Below are 20,222 nucleotides of genomic sequence, written 5' to 3' on the forward strand. Positions count from 1 at the left end.
AATAGTGAGGTCAATTTTCTTCTTTTTTTAAAATTGATTTGAGAGAAAGAGAGAGAGAGAGAGAGAGAAAGAGGGGAGGAAAGAGAGACAAAGAGGAAGAGAAACATTGATGTAAGAAACATTGATCAGTTGCCTCTCATACATGCCCTGACCACGGATGGAACCTGCAACCTTCTTATGTGCCCTGAACGGGAATCGAACCTATCACCTTTTTGTATATGCAACGATGCTCCAACCAAGTGAGCTACACCAGTCAGGGCTGCTGGTTTTGTTTTGATTTTTAATCCTTACCTGAGACTATGTTTTCATTGACTTAAAGAGAGGGGACGGAAGAGACAGAGAAACACTGATGTGAGAGAGAAACATCAATCAGTTGCCTCTCCTACCAGCCCTGAACTGGGGATAAAACCCACAACCTAGGGTATGTGCCCTAATTGGTAATCAAACCCAAAACCTTTTGGTGAATGGGAGGATGTTTCAACCAACTGAACCACACAGACCATGGGCCAAGGATCCTCAAACTGCGGCCCGCCGAAAACATTTACCCGGCCGGCCAGGTGTTTTTGCCGCCACTGCCTGTTGCTTAGCAGCCGACTAGTTTTTTTTTAAACTATAGTCCGGCCCTCCAACGGTCTGAGGGACAGTGAACTGTCCCCTGTTTAAAAAGTTTGAGGACCCCTGCCATGGGCAGTGGGGACAATTCCCATGTGGTAGACTTCCATGGATCAGTAAATCCATAGAGTCAATAAAAACTAAGCTTCAAGTCGTGAAACTTGAAATATCTAAAAATGATAAATTCTTCTATTTAATTTTTCTTGAATCTCTCAATTTTATATTTTAGTATGAGTTTATGTATTTTTAAAAATATATTTTATTGATTTTTTACAGAGAGGAAGGGAGAGGGATAGAGAGTTAGAAACATCGATCAGCTGCCTCCTGCACACTCCCTGCTAGGGATGTGCCCGCAACCCAGGTATATGCCCTTGACCGAAATCGAACCTGGGACCCTTCAGTCCACAGGCCAACGCTCTATCCACTGAGCCAAACCGGATAGGGCGAGTTTATGTATTTTATGTTTTCATAGGTAGAAGACTTACCATCTTGCATATCATTAGACTGCTTCATAGTCATTTGTTGTTTTTTGTGGCTATCAATTTTTTTCCATTTTCTCTTTGTTAATGGTTTAAAGAAATAGAAAGTACCCTATGATTTCACTCATATGTGGAATCTAATGACCAAAATGAACTATCAAGCAAAACAGAGACCTATAGACAGAGCAGGCTGATAGCTGTGGGGATAGGGGAAGTTAGGGGACTGGAGGTAGGTGGGTGGAGGGATTGAGAAAAAAATTAAAAAGAGACAGAGAAACAAATTCATGGGTACAGACAACAGAGTGGGGATTACAGAGAGGGGGAAAGAGTTGTAGAAGGGTATAAGGGGGATAAATGGTGATGGAAGGAGACCTGACTCAGGGTGATGATGTGTACAGATGATGTATTGTGGAATTGTGCATCTGAAACCTGTATAATTTTAATGTCATCCCAATAAATTCAGTAAAAAAGAAAAATATGTTTATTGAACTTCTATCGAACACCTTTTAAAACCCCCTTACTAATTTCAATCATTTCTCTGTAGATTCTTTTATAACATCATCAGAAATGACACATTTTTTCCTCCCTTTCTACCCCTCTGACTTTGCTTCTTTATTCCTTACTGCAATGGTTAAAACCTCTGGTACATTAGTGAATAGAAAGAGTGAGAGTAATAAGCTTCTTTATCTTGTTCCAGAGGAAAAACATTCAACACATCACCATTAATGGCAATGTTTACAGTAATTGTTGTAGATGTCCTTTATTTGATTAAGAAAATATCCTTGTATTCCAGATTTGCCTGGCTTTTTAAAAAACCAAAACAGTATGGATGTTAGATTTTGTCAATGCTTTCCTTATTGAAATTATGTGAATTTTCTCCTTTATTCTGTAAAGGAATTCACAGAACTCATTTTTGTTATTGAGATTTAACTTACACAGCATAAAATCCTCCCTTTTAAAGTACACAATTGAATAGTTTTATTATATTCAGAAATTGTGCAACCATCACTACAATCTATTCCAGAATATTTTCATCACTCCAAAAATTAATCTTTAATTCATTAGTAGTTAGTACCTATTTTCCCCCAAGGTTCCCAATCTACCTTTAGTCGCTATGTATTTGTCTAATCTGGGCACTTCTCATAAATGAAATCATACAATATAAAATATATGGTCCTTTACAACTGGCTTCTTTCATTCAGGATGATGTTTCAAGGTTCATCCATGCTGCAGCACGTATCAGTACTTCATTCTTTTTTGAAAAAACTATATTTTTATTGATTTCAGAGTAAAAGAGAGAGATAGAAAACATCAATGATGATAGAGAATCACTGATTGGCTGCCTCCTGAATGCCCCCTACTGGGGATTGAGCCTGCAACCCGGCCATGTGCCCTTGACCGGAATTGAACCCAGGACTCTTCAGTCCGCAGGCCGGTGCTCTATCCACTGAGCCAAACCGTCTAGGGCAGCATTTCATCTTATTTATTTATTTATTTATTATTTATATTTTTATTGATTTCAGAGAGGAGGGGGAGGGAGAGAGAGAGAGACAGAAACATCAATGGTGAGAGAAAATCGATTGGCTGCCTCCTACACGCCCCACACTGGGGATGGAGCCTATAACCCAGGCATGTGCCCTGCCAGGGAATTAAACCCTAATCTCCTGGTACATAGGTTGGCGCTCAACCACTGGGCTACACCAGCCAGGCAGTAATTCATTTTTTTTTTTTTTTTTTTAGGGAAAATGAATATTCCATTGTAGAGATGACAGACATTATTCTTATCTATTCTCACTGCATTCTGTCCCCCAGTATTTTGGCTTAAGACTTTATAACTAGGGGAGAGAAGATGGTGGCCAAACTGGCACAGCTTTTTTGCACCTCCTCCCAGGGCCAGACTGGAAATTAAACTAGGGAACATTCACCTGGAATTACCAACAGAGGTCCAGATAAGGAGAAGATTTATATTAAGCAAGGACAGAAAACCCTGGACACTGGTAGAAAGGGCAAGGTCGAGGAGAGGGGCTGACCCAGCCTCCATGGGTGGCAGGCTGAAAGTGAGGAGGCATCTCCTGGCCTCAGCAGGGTTATTTCCCTGTGAAGGTGGAGGCCTGGAACCCAGCCTGGGCTCCACAGTCTGGAACACCAGAGGTAAGACCAGTGGCATTCTTATACACCAATAATGAACTCTCAGAAAGAGAAACTAAAAAAAAGTCCCATTTACCATTGTAACAAAAAAATTAAGATATGTAGGAATAAACTTAACATAGGAGGTAAAAGATTTATAATCAGAAAATTACAGAACATTGGAAAAAAAGAGATGGAGGAAGGTATAAACAAGTGGAAGAATATATTGTGTTCATTGATTGGCAGAATTAATATCATTAAAATGCCCATACTACCCAAAGCAATCTATAGACTCAATGCAATCCCTATCAAAATACCACTGGCATATTCCACAGATCTAGAACAAATACTCCAAAAAAATTATATGGAACCAAAAAAGACCCCGAATAACTGCAGTAAGCCTGATAAAGAAAAACAAAGTTGGGAGAATCACAATACCAGATTTCAAGTTATACTACAAAGCCAGCGTAATCAAAACAGCCTGATATGGGACAAGAACAGGAATATAGTTTAATGGAACAGAACAGAGAACGCAGAAATTGACCTAAACTATTATGCTCCATTAATATTTGACAAAGGAGCCTTGAGCATACAATGGAATCAAGACAGTCTCTTCAATAAATGGTGTTGGGAAAATTTGACAGATACATGCAAAAAAATGAAACTAGACCACCAACTTACACCATACACAAAAATAAACTCAAAATAGATAAAAGACTTAAATGTTAAGTTGTAAATCCATAAAAATCCTAGAAGAAAACATAAGCAGCAAAATATCAGACATCCCACAGAGCAGAATTTTCACCAATACATTGCCTAGGGAAAGAGAAACAAAGGAGAAAATAAACAAATGGGGCTACATCACAATAAAAAGCTTTGAGGATATGGAGAAAAGAACCCTAGTACACTGCCAGTGGGAATGCAGACTGGTACAGCCATTATGGAAAACAGTATGGAATTTCTTCAAAAAATTAAATATGGAACTGCCATTTGACCCAGTAATCCCACTTCTAGGAATATATTCTAAGACAGTAGTCACCAAACAGTGGTCCATGGACCACTGGTGGTCCATGAGGCCTGAAAGGTTGGCAACTGCTGTCCTAAGAAACCCAAGACACCAATCAGAAAGAAAGTATGCACCCTTATGTTCATAGCAGAATGATTTATAATAGCTAAGATCTGTAAACAGCCCAAGTGCCCATCAGTAAACAAGTGGATTAAAAAGCTGTGGCACGGGAAAAACCAAGATGGCGGCATAGGTAAACATCGGAAATTGGTGCCTCCCACAACAACTTCAAAAATACAACTAAAAGACAAAACGGAAATTACCCAGAACTACAGGAAGGCTGGCTGAGTGGAAATTCTACAACTAGAAGGAAAGAGAAAAGCACACTGACTCAGAGAAGGTGCGGAAGTAAAGTGCAGAGGTGCAGAGGCACACGCGGCAAGGGCTGGCAACCGAGTGGAGGGAGTGAGTCACAAGCTCCCGACTGCTCTGAACTCCAGTTCCTGGAAGTCTCTGCACCCAGACTCATACAGGGAGAAACAGGACTGTCTGGCAGCGGGCAGAACGCGCAGGCGGCTTTCCCTCAGATGTGCTTGCAGTGATTACCGGGACACTGAGACCCGGGGCCTCTTAGGGCAGGGCTGAGGATCAGCCATAGCTGCTTTCTCTGCCCTGTTGATTCCCTGAGACCCCCGCCCCACCCAAGCTGCGGCAGAGGCTTTTGCATATGAATGCCCTGGCCCTTTGCAATCTGAAAATTACCTAACAAAGTGCAGTTGGGCCAGACAGACCCAGAACTTCCAAGAGAAGGACCAAGGCCCCACAGCAGCTTACATTGCTTCACAGCTGGGTCTCATCTGGGCACCTCCAAACCCCAAACAAGGAAGGGGAATCTGCAGATCTCTCCATCACTCCTGCTGGGTAGCCTCAGGCAGAGGCTAAATTAGCACCTCCTTAGATCCAAGAGCCAGTGTACCCAGTGGTCAGAGTGGGACCATCCAGATTACAACTCCTCAGATCCATAAGGGACACACTCAGGGGGCAGACTCAGTGAGCACCAAAGCCACACTGAAGCAAGTCTTGCCCCAGAAAGGTGTCTTCAGCACAGAAGTTCTCCCACCATAGACACAGCTGATTCTCACAGCCAATAGGCCTGGAGGTCAATTCCTCCCAGTGATACCTACAACAATCAAGGCTTAACTACAACAAGACTGTGCACAAAGCCCACAAAGGGGTGCACCAAGAGTGTCCACTTCAGGTAATTGGGGAGGCTGAGCCACTGGGCCCTATAGGACACCTAGCACAGAAAGCCACTCTATCAACACAGGGAAGCAGCCAAAATGTGGAGACAAAGAAACAGGTCACAAATGACAGAAATGGAGGAAAGCAAACTACAGGATATAGAGTTCAAAACCACGGTTATAAGGTTTTTCAAGAATTTTCTAGAAATTGCCGATAAATTTAGTGAGACCCTGGAGGATATGAAAAAAGACCAACTAGAAATTAAGCATACACTGACTGCAATAAAGAATAATATACAGAGATCCAACAGCAGACAAGAGGATCCCAAGAATCAGGTCAAAGATTTGAAATACGAAGAAGCAAAAAATGCCCAACTAGAAAAGCAAAAAGAAAAAAGAATCCAAAAATATCAAGATAGTGTAAGGAGCCTCTGGGACAACTTCAAGCATACCAACATCTGAATTATGGGGGTACCAGAAGAAGAGAGAGAGCAAGATATTGAAAACCTATTTGAAGAAATAATGACAGAAAACTTCCCCTACCTGGTGAAAGAAATAGACTTACAAGCCCAGGAAGCACAGAGAACCCCAAACAAAAGGAATCCAAAGAGGACCACACCAAGACACATCATAATTAAAATGCCAAGGGCAAAAGACACAGAGAAAATCTTAAAAATAACAAGAGAAAAACAGTCAGTTACCTAAAAGGGAGTACCCATACGACTGTCAGCTGATTTCTCAACAGAAACTATGCAGGCCAGAAGGGAGTGGCAAGAAATATTCAAAGTGATGAATACCAAGAACCTACAACCAAGATTACTTTATCCAGCAAAGCTATCATTCAGAATTGAAGGACAGATAAAAAAAAGCTAAAGGAGTTCATCACCACCAAACCAGCATTATATGAAATGCTGAAAGGTATTTTTTAAGAAGAGGAAGAAGAAAAAGGTAAAGATAAAAATTATGAACAGCAAATACATATCTATCAATAAGTGAATCTAAAAATCAAGTGAATAAAAAATCTGATGAACAGAGTAAACTGGTGAATATAATAGAACCAGGGGCATAGAAAGGGAGTGGACTGACAATTCTTGGGGGGAAATGGGTGTGGGGGTGCAGGAAGAGACTGGACAAAAATCATACACCTATGGATGAGGACAGTGGGAGGGGTAAGGGCAGAGGGTGGGGTGGGAACTGGGTGGAGGAGAGCTATGGGGGGAAAAAAGAGGAACAACTGTAATAATCTGAACAATAAAGATTTAATTAAAAAAAAAAAAGCTGTGGCACATTTATACCATGGAATACTAGTACTATGCAGCAGTAAAAAAGAATTTCTTACCCTTTGAGACAGCATGAAGGAACCTGGAGAGTATCATGCTAAGTGAAATAAGTCAGTCAGATAAAGACAAGTGTCACATGATCTCATTCATATGTGGAATCTAATTAACAAAATAAACTGATGAATGGAAGTGGATCCAGAGACATGGAAGCATCTACAGTGGGGCCTTGACTTACGAGTTTAATTCGTTCCGTGACAGAGCTTGTAACTCAAATTACTCGTATGTCAAATCATAAAGTGAACGAGACACGTGATGCTGGGCTGATATTGTGGCGCTCACTGTGACGTTCGCTGTGCCAACTAGCGGTGGGGTATCTGAAGCTGGCTCGTAACCCGAATTTTAGCTCACAACTCAAAGCAAAAAATCGGCCGAGAGACAGCTCGTATCTCGAAAAACTCGTTAGTTGAGACACTCGTAAGTCAAGGCCCCACTGTATACTAATAAAGGGTAATATGCTCATTAGACCAGACGTCTTCTGGACGTCCTTCCAGACAAAGCCATGGTGGCAGGGGCTGAGGCAGAGGCAGTTAGGGGCGATCAGGCCAGCAGGGGAGCAGCTAGGGGGCGATCAGGCCGGCAGGCAGAGGCAGTTAGGGGGTGATCAGGCCAGTAGGCAGAGGCAGTTAGGGATGATCAGGCTGGCAGGGGAGGGCAGTTAGGGGCAATCAGGCCAGCAGGGGAGGCAGTTAGGGACGATCAGGTCGGCAGGGGAGGGCAGTTAGGGGCAATCAGGCTGGCAGGGGAGCAGTTAGGGGGCAATCAAGCCAGCAGGGGAGGGCAATTAGGGGACGATCAGGCCGACAGGCAGAGGTGGTTAGGGGGAGATCAGGCCAGCAGGCAGAGGCAGTTAGGGGTGATCAGGCAGGCGAGTGGTTAGGAGCCAGCGGTCCTGGATTGCGAGAGGGATGTCTGACCGCCAGTTTAGGCCCGATCCCGCAGGGCAGTCAGACATCCCTTGAGGGGTCCCAGATTGAAGAGGGTGCAGGCTGGGCTGAGGAACCCCCACCCCCCACACACAAGTTTCACGCACCAGGCCTCTAGTAGCACATAATGCGGAATCTTGGAAGGCGGGAGAGGGTGGGTAGGAATGAGGTAATCAACTAAAGACCTTGTATGCATATATGCAAAACCCATGAACTCAGACAATACAGTGGTGAAGACATGGGGTGAGGGGCAGGGGTGGGCTGAATAGGGATAATGGGGGGGGGGCACACATACATAATACTTCCAACAATAAAGATTTTTAAAAAAATTGCTTCAGCACAGAAGACACCAGCATCAAAATGAAAAAAGAACTTACTGTATGGGAGAATATATTTGCCAATTATACATTTGATAAGGGATTAATTTCCAAAATATATACAGTACTCATACAACTCAACAAATGGAAGACAAGCAACCCAATTAAAATATGGGCATAAGACCTGAATAGATACTTTTCTAAAGAGGACATAGAAATGGCCAAGAGACATGAAAAAATGCTCAATGTCACTAATCATCAGAGAGATGCAAATTAAAATGACAGCGAGGTGCCACCTCACACCTGTCAGAATGGCTATCATCAATAAATCAACAAACAACAAGTGCTGGTGAGGAAGTGGAGAAAAAGGAACCCAGTACAGTTAGTATGGAAAAGAGTGTGGAGTATCCTCAAAAAATCAAAAATAGAACTGCCATTTGACCCAGTTATCCCAGTTCTAGGGATATATCCTAAGAAGCCAGAATCACCAATCAGAAAGAATATATGCATCTCTATGTTCATAGCAGCATTATTCTCAATAGCAAAGATCTGCAAACAGCCCAAATGCCCATCAGTAGATGAATGAATTTAAAAAACTGTGGTACATTTACACAATAGATACTATGCAGCTGTAAAAAGAAACTCTTACCATTTGCAACAGCATGGAGAGACCTGGAAAGTATTATGCTAAGTGAAATAAGCCAGTCAAAGAAAGATACGTATCACGTGATCTCACTTATATGAGGAATCTAATGAACAAAATAAACTGATGAACGGTGGCGTGACTCAGTGGTTGAGTGTCGACTTATGAACCAGGATGTCAAGATTCGATTCCCAGTCAGGGCATATGCCCGGGTTGCAGGCTCAGTCCCCACTGTGGGATGTGCAGAAGGCAGCCGATCAATGATCCTCTCTCATTGACATTTCTATCTCTCCCTCTCCCTTCCTCTCTGAAATCAATAAAAATATATATTAAAAAAAAAAAAAGATCAAGAGGCACTGAAGCATGCAACAGACTGACATATTTCAGAGGAAAGGGGGGTGGAGGTGGGACTAGATTAACCAATGAACTTATATGCTTATATGCATAGCCTATGGACAGACAACAGTGTGGGGAAGGCCTGGGGAGGGGATGAGAGCGGGGTGGAGGGAGTCAATGGGGGAAATAAGTGGGGACATCTGTAATGCTTTCAACAATAAATTAAATTAAAAAGAGCCCCTCAAAAAAGACTTTATATCTGTGTTGAAGAGTGAGATCATTGTGTAATTTCAAATGTTAGCACAATACATTATGTGACATAAAGTGTCTTCCTATGATCTTTTAACAACTAAAATAATTATAAATAATATCAATATTCCTCATTCCTAGAATCAGTTATTTATGCTTCTCCTTCCCCTGAACAGTCTCAAATAAATTTATCAATTTTACTAGTCTTTTCAAATTACCATTTATAACTTTTGTTGGTCATCTGTACAGTATCTTTGATTTCTAGTTCATGATTGTGCATGTGATGCATAGTCTTATTTCCTGACCAGGGTTGATGCTATATAGAGGTGTCAAATTATGTGTTCATTTTTTTAAAAATACTCACGTAAGGACATACTTGGAGGGAGAGAGGGAGAGAGGGAGAGAGAAACATCGATAGGTTGCCTTCTATATGTTCCCCAACTGGGGATTAAACCTGCAACCCAGCCCTGGCTGGTGTCACTCAGTAGATGGAGTGTCAGCCTACTCACCGAAGGGTCTCAGGTTCAATTCCTGATCATGAGTACGTACCTGGTTTGCATGTTGGATCCTGGGTGCATGCAGGAGGCACCAATCTATGTGTCTTTCTCACATCAATGTCTGTCTGTCTGTCTGTCTGTCTATCTCTCTCTCCCCCCTTCCCCTCCCTTCCACTCTCTCTCAAAATCAATGGAAAAAATATGCTTTGGTTAGAATTAACACAACAATAACAAAAAACCCCGCAACCCAGGCCTGTGCCCTGACCAGGACTCGAATTGGCAACCTTTGGGTGCACTGGGTGACGCTCAACCAATTGAGCCACTCCAGTGGGACTCAAATTGTATCTTTATAAATACAATCGCAGTAGTTCTTATCATGAACAAACCCTCCAAAAAGCTTTATTAAATAATCATACCCAATCAACAAATATCTACCCATGAATTTTAGAAAATAATCCAAAAACAGAAGGATACAGAAAAAAACCTGCAAAAGCAATTGTTGCTCCAAACCCATCTATCATCTACCACTTTATCTAGCCAAATTTTACTGTCCACCATTAGCAATGGTATTTTCAGTAATAAGTCTTCTCCTAAGAAATTCTATAAATCCCTGACACACTAGTGGGGGTGTGGTGGGAGATTGACAGGGGGCTGGGGAAGAAACTAGACTTAGGGAGATCATTTCATAAGTTATATAAGTGCCTAACTACTATGCTGTACACCTAAAACTAATATAATATTGAATGTTGACTATAATTTTTAAAAAATTTTAATAAAAAGAAATCCATGCCCTGACAGGTTTGGCTCAGTGGATAGAGTGTCAGCCTGTGGACTGAAAGGTCCCAGGTTTGATTCTGGTCAAGGGCATGTACCTTGGTTGCGGGCACATCCCCAGTAGGAGGTGTGCAGGAGGCAGCTGATGGATGTTTCTCTCTCATCGATGTTTCTAACTCTCTATCCCTCTCCCTTCCTCTCTGTAAAAAAATCAATAAAATATATTTTAAAAAATAAATAAATAAAAAGAAATCCATGACATACTGATATTTGAGTGTGGATTTGTGCTGACTCACATAGCCTGATTACAACCTATTCCTCAGAGTGCAGAAAGGAAACAAAATCAAATGTCTTATCATCAATGAGATTTATAGGTGAGAGACTTTGGAAATGTAAGGACAAGCTAGTAATCTCAGGGGTAGGACAGCAGGCTTTTTCGTTATTCTTCATCAGCACTTTGATGTCATCTTTATATGCATGCTAACTCAAACTTTAAAAATACATCTCTGATAAGAATGGACACTTACCACTTCCCTCATCTGCACCATTCTGAGCGGCTTCCCAAACTACTGGTTTTGTCCCACACCCATCTATAGATGGAGAATCTGAATAGTCTGCGGGATTAAATGTCCTGGGTTTGAAATAAAGAATAAAGGCAATGAAGCAATCACCAAAGTCACAAAATTAACTGTACATCATCTTCCGCAAAATAAGCCCTTTCCCTTCTAAGAAATGCTATGAAACGTCACCCTCCTTCTCCTATTTAACTATAGCTCATTCCTCTTGACATTAAGATGCAGATTTTCTGAAAAGCAGAGCTGCCTACGGATCTTCCATACACTCTTATAAGATACCCCTATTTCCCTAAGTTGCTGTCCTCTGCATCCTAAAGCAGGTATGGAGGCATAATCATTCTAGGCAGCATCAGGGCTCTATGGAAAGCCCCCTGAAAACTAACCCCAGACTTCAAACAGGCAACTAGTCTTTTCTTCCCAAGTCAGAATCCAAGTTTGACTTTGATCCTTTTACAGCAGTTGTATATGATCCTTTTTGTATAGAAACATCTGATAAAAAATGTTTTTATTCAGTACCTCTTTTTTGTTGTTGTTGTTCATTAAAATCCTAAACACCCATGACTCGGAGATCTAGTAACTAGAGCCAAATTAAATACTATCTCTAAAATCTTCACAACAGATTTTTCCCCCCAGCTTAATTTCAGTATCAACTTTCAAAAAAATCACGAAGGAATAAGTTTGAAAGTACACAGTAAAATCCACAAGACAGTTTAAAGCTACTGTGCGGGGCATAAGTGTTTAAGTGTTTTCATCCTTCCTTTGTCTACAGGGAGCTGAGGAAGAAAAAAGATGGCAAGAGGTACCACCTGAAGGAAGTGACCCCAAACAGTGCTGCCCTGAAGCTATGGAGAGAAAAAGGGCTTTTCCTGGAACCAATTCCCTTCCTTTCTTGATTGTAATCTGCATCTGGATTCTGTAAAATGCTTTAAAACTTTTTTTCTTTCATTTTATTTTATATTTTTCTAAAAATCCAGGTGCAGCTAAAGTTTTAGAAGCAGGAAAAAGTAAAAGAACAACAAGAAATAATGAAAAAAAGTATTGATTATACCATTTATTTAATAACAGTATGGTCACCATTACAATTCAGGAAAAAACTATTACTTTTACATAAATAAACATAGCATTTACTCACCATTCAAAGACAATTGCTGGCTTTACCAACATAACCATTATGCAGTGGTTTACAGCTAGGGGTGATTGTGCACCTCCCTCCCAGGGAGCATGTGGCAATGTCTGGAGACATTTTTGAATATCATAACTTGAGAAGGAGTGCTACAGGCATCTAGTAGGGAAAGGCCAGGGATGTTGCTAAACATCCTACATTGTAAAAGACACCCAACCACCTCAACAAACTATTATCCAATCCAAAATGTCAACAGAGTCAAGGCTAGAAACTCTGCTCTAAGGTCCAATGCAATACAATTTTATTTGTACTATTTTACTTTTTTACTACTTTCTCTTAAGTATAAAAAACACCTGACTTACCAGAATAAACTGGGCATAGAGAAAGAAAACCCTTAAAATAACAACTAGAGAACTACAAAAATAGGATGGCTACACTTACCCCATGCCTTGGGTTGAGAATCTTCCTGCCCCTCTCCCTCTGCCACGTCCAAATCCTTTAAAAAAATTATAGTGTAAAATAATACTTATGTCCTACACAACTGCAATTTGACCAACTTCATCCTATATGCACCTACTCAATATTGTCACTGTTCCTAACAGCACCATCATTCCCTCTGGTGCACCCAATCTGCTGGTCTCTACTGACACAACTACCTACAAAGTTATTGATTTCAAAGGATAGAAAAAATTTTATCTGCGTGTATACTATTTGTGATATGTAGCAGCTTAATATGGGCAGGTTATATTAAAAAATATTCTGGGTCTTTTAAAACCACCTAGTGCAGCCCTAGCCGGTTTGGCTCAGTGAATAGCATCGGCCTATGGACCAAAGGGTCCCGAGTTCGATTCCGGTCAGGGGCACATACCTCAGTTGCAGGCTCCTCCCCATCCAGGGCCCTGGTGGGGTTCATGCAGGAGGCAACCAATCAATGTGCTTCTCTCACATAGATGTTTCTCTCTGTCTTTCCCTCTCTCTTCCACTCTCTCTAAAAATCAATGGAAAAATATCCTTGGGTGAGGATTAAAAAAAAACAACCAATAACAAAAGAAATAATTCACCTCTTTATGTAAAAAATAGATGTCAATGGATCTATGCTTTGTATTAATCTTCCAAATGCTGTCAACTGTTTTTAAGTAAATAAATAAATAAATAAAATAAAACCACCTAGTGTAAACAAAATGACATTTTAAAGCCTCTACTATAAAATGAAATGAAAAGCAAAGAAGAAACTGCTAAGTAAGCTGAAGGTACTGTAAATTAAACACCATTTTTAATACTAGGACTTTAACCAATAACCAAAGTGCCAGAAATCAAGCCAGCTAGCAAGAAGAAAAAGTTTCATTCCACAACTCTGCAGTCTTTCTTGATCAAAGTCCTAAACTGTGGATTAAAGACCTAAAGAGCTAAAACTATACAACTCTAAGAAGAAAATATAACTTCAGAGCATTGAGTTAATGATTTCTTGGGTATGACACCAAGGCATAGGCAAGGAAGAAAAAAAAATACTTTAGATTTGTGCATCAAATTCACTATCAACAAAAAATAAATAAATACGTATTTGAAAGACAATATCAATGGAGTACAAAAGCAACCTGTAGAATATCTGCACATCATATATTTGAAAAGGAGTAATATCGAGAATACATGAAGAACATCTACAATTCAACAACAAAATGAACAACCCAATTCAAAACTGGGCAAAGAACTTGAATATTTCTCCAGAGAAGATATACCAATGGTCAAAAGGCATATGAACAGATTCGCAACATCACTAATCATCGTTAGGGAAACCTGATAACAGAGAGAAAAAGAATAGAATATAATAAGAGTTTGCAAGGATGTAGAGAAATTGAAACCCTTGTGCACCGTTTGGTAAGGAATAGAAAATGGTGCAGTCACTATGGAAAACAGTATGGCAGTTCCCTCAAAATTTAAATACAGAATTACCACACGGTCCTGCAATTCCACATGTGGCTATATACCCAAGAGAATTTGAAAGTAGGGTTTTAACAAGATAGTTGAACACCAAAAGGCAGAAGCAACCAAAGGGTCCATCAGTAGATAAATGGATAAGCAAAATGTGGTATATACATACAGTGGAATTATTATTCAGCTTTAAAAAGAAGGAAATTGTGACACATGTTACCACACAGATGAACCTTGAGGACACTGAGCTAAGTGAAACAGGCCAGTTAGAAAAGGACAAATATTTTGATTCTACGTATATGAGGACATAAGAATAGTCAAATTCAGAGAAAGGTGGTTGCCAGGGGCCATATTAGCTATGTTAATGTAACTAAAAAGTATATTAAACATGTATAGCTAACTTATCCAAAAGTTCAAATTAAACTATTAAAAAATATGGTCTTGACAAAAATCTACCCTATTCCCAGTGATGGAAAAATAGAGGGAAATGCCCTAAAAAGTGGAAAAAACCTAATAATACATACCATCAGTTACTGTCTATTATAACACCATCAAAGAGCAGAGGTTAAAAAAAGAAAAAACACCTTGCCATATATCCATACAATGAAATGTTAGTTAGCCATATAAAGGAATGAAATACTGATACATGCTACAACATTGATAAACCTTTAAAACATTAAGCTACATGAAAGAAGCCAGTCACAAAAAAACCCACAAGATTCTATTTATATGTTACTAGGGGCCTGGTGCACGAAATTCGTGCACTGGGTGTGTGGGGGGGGGGGGGAGTGTCCCTCAGCCCAGCCTGCCCCCTCTCACATACTGGGAGCCCTCAGGCGTTGACCCCCATCACCCTCCAATCGCAGGATCGGCCCCTTGCCCCAGGCCTGACGCCTCTGGCTTCGCTTTAGGCCCAGGCAAGGGGCTCCTAGCTCCTGGGACTGCCAGCTTCGACCGTGCCCAGTTCCCATCGCTGGCTCCACCCCTACTTCCTGCTATCACTGGCCAGGGCGGAAAAGGCACCTGATTCTCCGATCATGGCTGGGGGGCAGGGCAAAGGCGGCCCCAGGGCCTCCTTTGCCCTGCCCCCCAGCTCTTAGCTCCCCCCTGGGTTTCCAATCACTGTCTGTGGCAGGGGGCTTCTTCCTGCTTTCCCTTTCGCCTCCCTGCATTGTGCCTACATATGCAAATTAATCGCCATCTTGTTGGCAGTTAACTGCCAATCTTAGTTGGCAGTTAATTTGCATATAGCCCTGATTAGCCAATGAAAAGGGTATCGTCGTACGCCAATTACCATTTTTCTCTTTTATTAGTGTTGATGTTCAGAACAGGCAATTCTTTACAGAAATAAAGTTGATTACTGGTTGTTTACTGCTGGGATGGGATGAGGAGGATAGAGGAACTGGGAATTGATAAAAGGTACAAAGTTTCTTTGGGAGGTGATAAAAATATTCTTAAATTGAGTATAGTGAAGTTACACAATTTTATGAATACACTAAAAATCATTGAAATGTATAATTTTCATGGGTGAATTGCATGGTATATAAATTATATCTCAAGAATATTCTATTTTTCGCTATAATGAACACTATTACCAAGGAAGAAAGCAAAAGAAAAAACACAATTGCTTTTGATAAGTGGGTTCATGTGCACCCATAACAAAAGAGAATTCATTTCAATGGCATGCAGGCAGCAAATTGCACTAACAATGGTGACTAGTAAATATTAGCAAAATTGTAAAAAGGGATTCTGCTAAGAAATCATTAAATGACATCTAAAATACTTAAGCCAGAAAGCAAGATGTGCCTAAAAGAGGAGAAAGGATTTTATAAAAGAAATATGTACCTAAGGTGAAAAAATTTTTAAGTCCTACTAATCTCCTGAAAAAATCAGTTATCAACTACATGGATATGGCTAATACTTGCACCCAAGTATTAACTATAAACAAGCCAAACGTCTTATGTAGATTTTTTTTAAAAATCAAATCCTAATTTTAATAAGATAACAAAATTGTCCTTTTCTATTCCACTGACTAATGATGCTACCAGTAAGATTGTTTGGTGTGTATATACCATTTCCCTACACTGTTATCTGGTACAAATAGCTATTTTCACCTAATAGCTCAGAATAAAGTCCCAGGGTCTTTTAATAGAGAAAAACAAGATTTAAAAAGAGCATCTTAGCCTGGCCGGCGTGGCTAAGTGGTTGAGCATAGACCCATAACCAGGAGGTCACAATTTGATTGATTTGATTCACGTTCAGGGCACTTGCCTGGGCTGCAGGCTCGTTCCCCAGTAGGGGGCATGCAGGAAGCAGCCAATTGATGATTATCTCATCATTGATATTTCTTTTTTTAAAAAAAACAAACTTGCCCTGACCGCTTTGGCTCAGTGGATAGAGCGTCGGCCTGCAGACTGAAGGGTCCCAGGTTCGATTCCAGTCAAGGGCATGTACCTTGGTTGCGGGCACATCCCCAGTGGGGAGTGTGCAGGAGGCAGCTGAATCGATGTTTCTCTCATCGATGTTTCTAACTCTCTATCCCTCTCCCTTCCTCTCTGTAAAAAATCAATAAAATATATTTAAAAAAATAAAAAATAAAAATAAAATAAAAAAATAAAAAAAACAAACTTAATTTTGTATATTTTTATTGATTTTTTAGAGAGGAAGAGAGAGGGATAAAGAGTTAGAAACATCATACCAATCAGCTGCCTCCTGCATGCCCCCAACTGGGGATAGAGCCCGCAACCAAGGTATATGCCCTTGACCAAAATTGAACCTGGGATCCTTCAGTCCACAGGCAGATACTCTATCCACTGAGCCAAACTGGTTAGGGCTCATCATGGATGTTTCTACCTTTCTTATTCTCCCTTCCTCTCACTGAAATCAATAAAAACATATTAAAATAATAATAATAAATTAAAAAGATCATCTTAAAAAATGAACCAATGTAATTATAAATGCTACACCTTTTCTCCTAAGTTTCTCTAGGAATTCTGTACTATATCTATGTTAAATGGCTGCTCAAGATTTTAATTGTTTAACGTATTTTTGTTGTTAATTCTCACCTAAGGATATTTTTTTCCCATTGATTTTTTTTTTTTAAGAGAATGGAAGGGAGGGGGAGAGAAAAACATCCACGTAAGAGAATCAAGTCTGCAACTGAGGCACATGCCCTTGACTGGAATCGAACCCAAGACCCTTCACTCTGTGGGTCGACACTCTAGCCAAACTGGCTAGAGCTGTTTAACGTCTTTTACACCGAAAGCTAGAATAGGAAAGCTGCTCATTTCTCTTGAAAAAAATCAAAACTCAGAGAATAGTCAACCACCTCTAGTGGAGGCAGAACCTAGCTGCAGACATGCCCTCTGGTGCTGAACAGTAATAGCAACTATAACGTAAAGAGAAGCAAGAAAGGAGAATGTTCCTCATCCAAGAAGGTAGTCCCCAGAAGACTGTAAAAAGGGCTTTGATAATACCCAAATGTGCCAGAAAGTACATGAATTTGAACTCATCACTACACACTCTGGCCTATAACTAGTTCTAAGTTCTTTGTATTGACAAAAGATCCCAAGCCCTGGCAGAGTAGCTCTGTTGGCTAGAGTGTTGTCCCGATATGCCAAGGTTGCAGGTTTGATCCCTGGTCAGGGTACATGTAAGAAGCAATCAATTAATGCACAAATAAATGAAACAACAAAATAAATGTTTCTCTCCCGCCCCTCCTTCCTCTTTCTGTCACTCAAATAAATTTAAATTTTTTTTTAAGTTCCCCAATATTCAGGGTTGGTTCAATGATTAATATGGTTGCTATGAGTTGTCCCCATGCCCAGAGACCTGTTCGACCCACTACAAAGTAGGGCATCCCTCGGGCTTGTGTAGCTTAGAGACCTGGGAGTCAGGCAAACTGTGCCTATCTGTCCCTGAGTCAGGGTATTATATTCTCAGAGAAATAGGAATACACTTTCCCCAGCTTAAATTAGACAAATGACAACAGCAAAACACCCCTGGAATTCAGTGAGGAAGAAAGCTTAGAATCCACCCTTATATCCCATATATTAGCTTTAACTTAGCAAAGAAGTCTGATTATAAATGTATCAAAATAATTGTTTCAGGAAATTCACAAGTTGTAATACTAGTGAATGAAAGTCTGATAAAAAAAAAAAAAAAGTAATATTTACAAAGTCTCCAAGTACTGCCCACCAAAAAATAGTTAAGTGGGGCATAATAACTTTACATAGGAGAAACTTGGCAAAATGCACCTACCTAAATAAAAGTTAACATCACTAGTAATGGGATAAACCTCTATCATTATATGATGTTACAGTTATCATCACTTTGTGGTACCTGCCCAAAATAGATGAAACTTATCAAGAAGAAACTTCTGATTGGTATTGAAGAACACTCTACAAGAGTCCATATGCTTCAAAAGCATCAAGACCATGAAAGGCAAAGACTTTTCCAGATTGATGAACTGTTCCAGATTGAAGGACACTAAAGAGACATGGGAACTAAATACAATGTGTGATCTGCCCTAGCTGGTTTGGCTTAGTGGACAGAGCATCAGCCTGCGGACTGAAGAGTCCCGGATCCCCACGTAGGGGGGCGTGCAGGAGGCAGCCAATCAATGATTCTCTCTCATTATTGACGTTTCTATCTCGCTCTCCCTCTCCCTTCCTCTCTGAAATCAATAAAAATATATTTAATAAATAAATAAATAAATAAATAAATAAATGCAGTGTGTGATCCTGGATTAGATCCTGAACCAAAATATTTTCATTTTGCTATAAAAACATTAGCAAGATAACTGAAAATTTCTGAATAAGGCCTATAGATTGCATCAGTAAAAATTTTCTGACTTTTACCATTTTAAGATAGCTCTATAGGAGACTATCTTTTTTTCCTTAGGAGACACACACTAAAATATTAAGGGGTATATAAAATGGCATTATGTCTGGAATTTATATTCAAAGGTTTCAGGAAAAAAACAATATGTACATACAGAGAAAATAATAAAAGCAAATGTAAAATACTGAAATTTGGGGAATCTAGATGAACATTATGCAAAATTGTATTTTTTATTTCAAAATAAAATGTTAAAACCACACTCTGAGCACTTACCTGCATATTTCATATTCAAATAAGTTTTTATTCTGTGAAAAAATCCAAGTTGTTTTCCATGTTTGCATTAGCTGTTCCTTCTCACAGAATGTTCCTACCCAGATTTTCACATAGCTTTCCTCCTCCTCAGCTTAAATCCCACCTCCTCAAAGACCTCCCCAGACCACTTAAACTAAAGGGTGACAGTTGTAAGACAACTATTGACAGTAAATCACATCGCCAATCATTTTCTTAAATAAATTGAGAAGCGCTTTTACTTGTCTCTCCTCCTTCCCCAACCAGGACATAAAGGAGTATGTCATATTCACAGCAATATCTTCAAAAATACAATAGGTAAATATTTGTTGTTGCTACTAACATGTAACCCAAATTCCATAAATGTGGAATTTTTTCATGGATTAAACGCTTATATTTGGAGGCACAATAATCACTATTCAATTCCAGGAAATAGCCTAGCTATTCAGTTACTGATTTTTGAACACTGCATTTTGTCAAATACTTTTTGTACCAGGACCCAAGATGCCACTGCAAAGGATTCAGAAATTAAAAGTAGAATGCTAGCACATAGTTGGTAATCAATAATCACGTTTCAATTACATTATACAGCTACATTCATATATTAGTTTTAAAAGTAGATATATTAATTTGGGTTGCTTAAAATAAAACAAGTGGCCTAAGTAAGGTAAAGGAGTGGAAAAGGTTAGGGCAGTGATTGGCAAACTGCGGCTCGCAAGCCACATGAGGCTCTTTGGCCCCTTGAGTGTGGCTCTTCCACAAAATACCGACTTCTGCGCATGGGCCATGAAGTTTCAATCACACTGTACATGCGCACCCGCACGTGGTATTTTGTGGAAGAGCCACACTCAAGGGCCAAAGAGCCGCATGTGGCTCGCAAGCCGCAGTTCGCCGACCACTGGGTTATGGAGTAATTATTGT

The 20,222-nt window shown here is 40.1% G+C and overlaps 1 protein-coding gene across 7 annotated transcripts in view; it reads right to left on the reverse strand.

Moving 5' to 3' along the window:
• The window catches only part of UBAP2 (ubiquitin associated protein 2), a 105,011-nt gene that overhangs the window by 35,520 nt on the left and 49,269 nt on the right, over positions 1 to 20,222 (reverse strand). For 5 of the 7 annotated variants that reach the window (XR_009447649.1, XM_059657135.1, XM_059657134.1 and 2 more), the window contains exons 7-8: positions 12,684 to 12,738; positions 11,072 to 11,175 (exon numbers count right to left, since the gene is read on the reverse strand). The exons of the other annotated variants lie outside the window; for them this stretch is intronic. Coding sequence is in view for 4 of the 5 variants with exons in the window: in XM_059657135.1 (XP_059513118.1) it covers positions 11,072 to 11,175; positions 12,684 to 12,738 (159 nt within the window). In the remaining variant the exon portion in view is untranslated. The remainder of the gene's footprint in view (positions 1 to 11,071; positions 11,176 to 12,683; positions 12,739 to 20,222) is intronic. 7 annotated transcript variants of the gene reach the window in all.

This window comes from Myotis daubentonii, chromosome 11 (genome assembly GCF_963259705.1).
Source record: "Myotis daubentonii chromosome 11, mMyoDau2.1, whole genome shotgun sequence".
NCBI lineage: Eukaryota > Metazoa > Chordata > Mammalia > Chiroptera > Vespertilionidae > Myotis > Myotis daubentonii.